General features: G+C 47.2%; 2 protein-coding genes across 2 annotated transcripts in view; one reads left to right on the forward strand and one right to left on the reverse strand.

Moving 5' to 3' along the window:
• The first annotated feature begins 116 nt into the window (after nucleotides 1-116).
• Nucleotides 117-1,721, forward strand: ARMC7 (armadillo repeat containing 7). Its single transcript, XM_010286595.1, has 3 exons — nucleotides 117-183; nucleotides 263-406; nucleotides 1,384-1,721. The coding sequence occupies exons 1-3, from the start codon at nucleotides 117-119 to the stop codon at nucleotides 1,719-1,721; spliced, it is 549 nt and encodes a 182-aa protein (XP_010284897.1).
• Nucleotides 1,722-3,034: 1,313 nt separating this feature from the next.
• Nucleotides 3,035-7,414, reverse strand: part of NT5C (5', 3'-nucleotidase, cytosolic) — a 6,311-nt gene continuing 1,931 nt past the window's right edge. The window contains exons 2-5 of the mRNA XM_010286606.1: nucleotides 4,323-4,423; nucleotides 4,182-4,242; nucleotides 3,263-3,377; nucleotides 3,035-3,177 (exon numbers count right to left, since the gene is read on the reverse strand). Of these exons, the coding sequence (XP_010284908.1) occupies nucleotides 3,035-3,177; nucleotides 3,263-3,377; nucleotides 4,182-4,242; nucleotides 4,323-4,423 (420 nt within the window). The remainder of the gene's footprint in view (nucleotides 3,178-3,262; nucleotides 3,378-4,181; nucleotides 4,243-4,322; nucleotides 4,424-7,414) is intronic.

The following is a 7,414-nucleotide window of genomic DNA, read 5'->3' on the forward strand; positions in this document are numbered from 1 at the left end:
CGTGAGCAAGGGCCGCCCGCGGGGCTTCCGGGGGAGGAGAGAGCCGAGCCGAGCGTCGGGCGTTTCACCGGTGTTTAGACCTGAGCTTGGGGCATCGCGTTGCTGCTGGGCCCGGGATGGAGCTGGGGCGGCTGGAGTACCTGCAGGCCCTCGTCACCGAGTTCCAGGTGACAGACAGCCCAGGTAAGCCCCGGGCACAGCTGCTCGCTAATACTCTGTGTTGAGCAAGTTTCCTGATGCGTATGATGCTTCTCTGTTGCAGAGGCCAAGGAGCAGGTACTGGCGAACCTGGCCAACTTCGCCTACGATCCCAAAAACTACGAGTACCTCCGGCAACTTCAGGTCCTGGATCTGTTCCTGGATACGCTCACCGAAGACAACGAGACCCTTGTGGAGTTTGCAATTGGTAAGGACTGTACCTAACACCCTGGTAAGGGGCTGATGGGCCAGGGGATGCCAGGCCTGACGCTTCGCTTTGGTGGTTAATCTCACCCCCAAGAGGCAAAGAGCAGCTGTGCTGCAAGAGCAGACCCACACTGTGCTGATAAGGCCTCGTCTAGTGGAGAATGAGTGGAATGGGGCGAGAGGTAGGAGGTAGGCATCTCCCTTTCATCCTAATATAGCTGCTGTGCTTAAGAAGATGCTTTCCAGATTTCCCCCTGCCCCAGACTGCAAGTAAACACTAGCTGAATGACTTTCTAATGAAATGTCTTCTATAGAGAAGCAGACATTAATACATAAATTTTGCTATGTATAACCTACAGGTCCAATGTTATTCTGCTATTGACAACTAGTCTTCTAAAATACTTATTTGAAATGTTTTAGTAAGCCCTCTAAGGAACTGCCTTACGGTGATTTATAATGGTCTGAACATAAGCTAAGGGGCCAGCTCCTAACTGTGAGTGATTCCATGAGATGATAATGTATTTGATTTTTAAGGTTTGTGGCTGAGTTATACCAGGATATAGCTGTATCTTAAAGTTTCAAGTTCAAACATTCTGTGCCTCTTGGCTAGTACTGTTAGCTCCATTCTCTGTTTTAATAAAACACCTGCAATAAACTTGGCTTGTAGCCTCTGTTAGGGTTAAGGGATACAGGAATCCTTCTATCTGTGGAAGAGGTTACGTCCAGCAGTACAGTGCCCTCTAATGACATAGAGGAGGAGGAATGTTTTGGTGGAAAATCTGTGGAAAGAATGAAGAAAACATTGCCCAGGAAGCAGTTAAGAATTTTCCATCCAAATCTCACAGAAAATCTGGATGCTTATTTCTGTATTAGAAAACAGGGATCAGCAGTGCATTTGAATCTTAGTATGAAAAAGATGAAGGTGTGGAGAGAACAGTTCATGTTGCATGTGTTGGACACTTTCTTTTGCTGTTTCAGGTGGTCTTTGTAACCTCTGCCTGGATAAAACTAACAAAGACTACATCTTGGAGGCAAGTGGGGTAGAGCCCATAATCAACTGCCTCTCCAGCTCCAATGAGGAAACGGTCATGTCAGCAGTCACGACGCTGATGTACCTGACAACGCCCCAGTCACGCCAGCAGACCACGGCTCTCCCTGTGGTGGAGTGCATGCTTCGCTTCTCTCTCTCAGCCAGCAGAAGGCTCAGCAATCTGGCAACTGTCTTCCTGGAGGATTACTGCACACCTCTGCAAGTGGAAGAGGCCAGGAACCTAAGCAAACACACAGCAGTGGGGATTCCTCTCCCCAAGGACTGAAGCTGTCAGAACAGCAAGGGGGTGTTGAGAGGGACACCTCCCTCCGTTTTCCCAGGCCTCCACTTTCTGCTCAGCAGGTCAAGAGTGTGTCAAGAACAACATCAGAGAGGGAAATGGGTCATACCAGCACTGGATTTTAGTTAATAAAGAGGACAGCACAGCATTACCATGTCAGTCAGCTAAAACTGCAGGCAAATATTTAAAATAAAACAGGTCACGGCTGTTGGAGAACAGGTTGCCAAGTGCAGCCCAGGACCCAGCTTGCACAAATAACCCTTCCTAGCAATTAGGGTTTTTTCTGCTTGGGTTCTTGGACAGCTTATATCCCCTCCAGTTCCTGGCTGGTTTTGTTGCAGCTCTCCTCTTCAGTGTCAGCTCAAATGACTTTGAAACCTCACATAAACTTTATTCCTCCTGCAGAAGAAAGGTGGCGTTTCCCTGCCCTGGCAGTTTGCAATCTTACTGTGTCCCTTTGGTACTAAATATGCCATCCTGGCATAGGCACCCAGCTAGTAAATCCCTACACAGGGCAGGTTGTAGCTATCCTATAAATCAGGAAGTGGAAGTTGGTTTTCTTTTATTACCATTGGTGAGAAAGGTGAAGATTTAAAAAAAAAGGGGCTCATGGCAGTCTGGCTCATGAGAACAGCCATCTTGTAAAACCTTCTTGTAATAAAACATTAATTTAAATGCTATGTAAACAGTTTTGTATAAGCTTATATATATTTTTCTACAGCGCTTGCAGCCCAGCCTTCGCCCACTCTTACTCATGCACATGGGCCAGAAACTGAAGCCAGTCTGGTCTCCTTTCATTATCAGCCAATGATGCAAAAGGCAACCCAAAAGCCAGGGTGGCCAAATACATAAAATTTAAAAGGGTTTGGCTGTTGAGCACAGTGCTCCCTGACAGACACCCACACTGTGTCTCCTCAAGCTTCAGTGCTTTACTTCTTTTTTTCCCCTCTGCCCACAGTCAGCCCAAAACAAATGGGAGTGAAGTTAAAAACACATGCATACAAGAAAAAAAAAACCACAAAGCAAACAACCTACAGCTGCTTGTATTTTATAGTTTCTCTTCACCAACAGCAAATACCCAAAACTCTACAGAGACTATGAACTCAATCTTCCAGAAACCTGGAGTCAGCTTTGCAGGAGGTCTCGCAAGGGCAGCTCATTTCTTCATTATAACTGACCCCCAGTAGTGCCCCTGCCCGGGTGACAGTGCTCGCTGCCTCCTGGCAGTGGGTTTCCCTGCCAGCAGGTGAGCTGGCTGTTTCCTGGCAGTGGGAAGAGCACAGCATCTCCTTTTTGTGTCACTGCCTGCGCTTGCTTTCCAAGATGGCCTTCCAGTCATCTGCCCAGGACAGCAGCCGCCTGCGCGGCGCCTGCAGCTGGATGTGCCTGTTGTGGCAGCAGGTGAACAGGACGTGCTCCCAGCTTGGGTTCAGCTCTGCGCCTGGGGAGGGCAAGGGAGGAAGGCTGGGGTCAGCTGGGGGTTTTCCTCCCCAGATAACAGCAAGTGATGTAAATTCTTTTCAAACCTCTAATGGTATCCTTGTCATCAAACAGCAAGTCAGCAGAGACGACAGTCTTATCTCGGGTTAGAATAATCCGCTCCACAAACTTGGGTCCCAAATGTTTTTCTACCCACTTATACTGCAGAGGCAAGAAACAAGATAGGAAACAATTTGGCCATACTTTCAGTTTGCACATTGCTCAAGACAGATCAGCCCTAGTACTGCAATCTTTTCCCCCATAAACATATATCTGTGTCTGCAAATGCCCGCCACAGAGACTGGCTATGGCCCAGACTTGTACTTTAACCTTTTATTTAACCTGTATTTTTAACAGCCTTCAGTCAGCACCACGTTTGCCCTGCCTAATCATTGTCAAGTTTGCAAGCGGCACTGGCTGCTTGCCCAGAGCATGTGGATTGTGCCCATCAAAGTCATTCCAGTGATGAAGGTCCCCCGCTCTGTTCTTGTGCCAGTGGCAAACGGGGCTAATTCCAATGCTACAGCCTCCTCATAACTCAGCACTGGCCTCGTGCAGGATAGCTGGATATCCCAGACTCTGGATTTGGACAGAATAAGATTTTGTCAGTTGAGGAGCCTCCAGTGTGGAATACTGGGAATATCCCATCCCTGTGGGCCATGCTGAAAGCCAAGCTTGCCTTGCCCTGGCCATGCTGCAACAGTTCCTTTGCTATCACCTGCTGACACAGCTGAATCTGAAGTGTCACACACCAGCTCCAAGAGCACAGAGCTCCCGTGCCCCACCATGAGGCTGGCATCCCGTGGCACTCCGAGACTCCCCGTCCTCTGGGCAGCTGCCCCTCAGACGGAGGCATTGCAGGGAAGTCGGGCAGCCTGTACCGGCTACGACTCTGACTTGGGTGGTATGAAATAGCAAGGCCTTGCAAAAGCAGCATTAAAACCAGCAAAATAAATTCTCTCCCACCTTTTCCACGATGCAGTGCTCGTATTTCTGGAGAGGACTTGTGCAAATAAAGACTTCAGTACTGAAAAGAAACAGCCTTCATTAGCTAACAGGGGAAAGTGTGTAAGATAATCAGAGGGCTGCAGAGTGCAGTGTCCTTACTCCTGCATGTGGACCATCTCCTGCATAGCTTCAACGGCTCCTGGAATTGGATCCAACCCTAGAAAGAAGCCAGGAGATTCATAGACACTGGCTACCTTAGCCTGCAAGAGACAGGAGGACAATTAGCAACGCCCGTGCTTTCATCCAAGCTCTGTGCACAACAGTTGTCCAGTTATGTGGTGTTTAACGGCCGTCAAAGGACCCGCGCTTTAGAGAGTTGATGCTTCACACCAAGAGTGGATTATAAAATTTCTCACCTTTCGGGTTCCGGGAAAAGTCCAGCTCAGGCAGATAAGAATGTGTAGTTACTCTCTGGTGGCTTGTTTGGAGTGAGGAGGCAGAGCTGATCGTGACCTGGCTTTGTTTCTACAAGCGGCTCCGTGAGTAGCAGCACAAACACAGCGCTGATCTGCAGCTCGACTTGCTGATGGCTGGTAGAGGGAGCGCTCACACCTCACCCCTTCCCAGCAGGTCTCTCTCTACTAACTCTTGTGAAAATCAAAGGAACAAGTTCAAGGCTTCTGCTCCTCCGTCACGTTTGACTGAAATTTGCTTATGGCTCAGGAATTTACCAAGGATGAGTGGGTAGACACATGTACTAGCCCTCTTCTCTTTCAGGGCAAACAGGGCAATATGGTGACCACGCTAATTACCATCCTCAGCGGAAGGGCCAGATCAGCACACCCACACATTTGGGGTTAATCCTTTTAGACCAGAACAGCTCAGCAAGAGGGAAGGAAGAGGATGGGAGAGCTAGGAAAACTATGTTTCTTTGTTGCTTTCTATGATTTTCCCTCACTCACTAAAATAACAGTTGTTAAAGGAGCAGGTCTTGACGTCAGCATAGACAGCTGCTCCTCTGTGGTGGTGCAAAGTCTACTCAAAAGAGTGTGAGACTGCAGCAGGAAATTCAGAGTTGGATCCCTGTGCTGCCCCAAGAACCTTTGGCTTCGTGAACTGACCTGTGCACCTCCATGAGCCCCAGCTGGGCCAGGTTTGGTGGTGGTACGGGTGGGTCCCACCTATGGCTCCTCTCATCTGACTTGGGGCACAACACCTTAGCAGCGGACTGAACAGTGCAATTAAGGGGACTACAGCTTTATCCCTTTCCTTCCCTGGGCCTGCTCGCAGTGTATGCTCACCTTCCATACATGCATGTGGGATGCCACATGAATCAGAGAAGTCATTAGTGATAAACAAGTGGGAAAGGAGTTGCTTTAAAGTTAGAATAATTTTTTCAAGTGAGTGTAAGTAGGAAAGATTACTGGAGGAGCAATGTTTTCCCAGGCTAAGTAGCCAAAAATGTTGCAAAAAGGTAAAAGGAATTTAATATGATACAGTACAGTGGCATCTTTAATCTCTGAAAAGTAGGGCAATTTCTGAACCTCTAGGTAGGACTGCCCTTCCAGTCCTTTTTTTTTCCTCATTTTCTGATAAGACATTCTCGCACCTTTTATTATTAGGAAGTTCACTGGTTTGTATCCAACTCTGGTTAGTTAATTTTTAAAATTGCTACCTGGTGACTGTTCAGTGGCCTGTGTTAAATCAGAGCATTTCAGTGCAGGTCACAGCAGACGGCTCCTCTTCTCACACAATCCATCATGACAAAGCACCTACAGCAGCAGCATCCCACCAGCGTTAAGGGCTGAGTCCACTTCCAGCCTTAAGCTTCATTCTCAGACAGAGAGGTTAAGCTTCCAATACCTCTTCTACCCTAAGACACATGAATCTTACTTGCCTTGGGGTCATACAGTGAACTTCAGAGGTGCCAAGCTAGCATTTTTCCACAAGGATTAAAGTCTTACATTCCCATGACATGGAAAAAGTTGGAAAACTTAGTTCTCTCTAAGTATTCTTCAAAGACAGGCTTGGCAGCCTTTGCTTAGAAATTGTATGAGATTGCTTTATAGTCCAGCTGATGGTCTCTTTGCTCTATGTCACCAGTGGAACATCAACATAAAAAACATTTCAATTAAGCAGCAATGAGAAGTAGTCACATTAAACAAGTCTCCCAGATCACAGTGCTCACTCAGCTATCATAATTTACAAATATTCATAAATCAACAGCCAGAAATTTGGAAGGATTGCCTGATTTCCCATGCAAATCAGAAGAGGCTAAGGAGTCTTGGTGAAGACCTGGCAATCAGATCAACCCAGATCTCTGTTTCCATGCAAAGCCTCACTGATCCCAGCAACAATTCCCTGGAGCTCTTCCCAAGGAGATTCAATTACAGAACCAGGGCTTGTGCCTGAAAGCTCTTTTACCCTACAGCAAGACACGAGAAACTGGCAAGTTTCCACCACATCACAAAAAAGTCTGGCTTTGCTGGAAAAAGAAATTTGATTTGATGACTCTTAGAACCAAAAGCCTGTTCTCCTTCCCCCCCAAAAAAGCAACTAGAAAAAGTAAAACAATTTTCTTTCTTCATTCTCATCCCATTGTTGCTGAATATTTTCTTGTAACCTCCATTAGCAAGATAACAACTCAGATACAAAACTGGAGGAATTACATCGGCCCTAAGCTCTCCCATTCGCAATACTTAAAAATAATTCTAGAAATTTTTGCCACCGCTGGAGATGTTGAATCCTTTTTTGAAACCGTCTGGGGCCAGGTAACACATCCTAAATGCTTGGGAGATAAATCCCTGTCAATAAAATTGCTACACTCACAGGAGGCCAGATAGGCAGGTATGGTAAAGAAAGTCTTGAGCAAAATACTTTCTAAATAAAACAGATTTACAGTGTGAAATTAATGATCAAGACAGAAGAAACAAAGTAATGGTTCAAGTTTCAAGAGGCAGCTGCTCCACACTAACAAAGCATAAACACCACTTAGTCAGAGGGCAATACATAAATCATTATCACAGTACTGCCTGCACCCCTGTTATGAGAGTATCTTAACACACTGGCTGTTTGGGGACAGACATAGCAGACACCTGCCACGAAGAGCTTGGTGTCAGGCTGATCCCCCTCCTTTCAGCGGCTGACAAGCCCCAGATTCGGTTTCCCCGCGCAGACAGGCAGCCCCGCAGACCCCTCTGCGCCGCTGGCACAGGACGGACAAACCACTCTCCGTGTCTGCGCTTGCAGTT

Source organism: Phaethon lepturus, unplaced genomic scaffold (assembly GCF_000687285.1).
Source record: "Phaethon lepturus isolate BGI_N335 unplaced genomic scaffold, ASM68728v1 scaffold2810, whole genome shotgun sequence".
Classification (NCBI taxonomy): Eukaryota; Metazoa; Chordata; class Aves; order Phaethontiformes; family Phaethontidae; genus Phaethon; species Phaethon lepturus.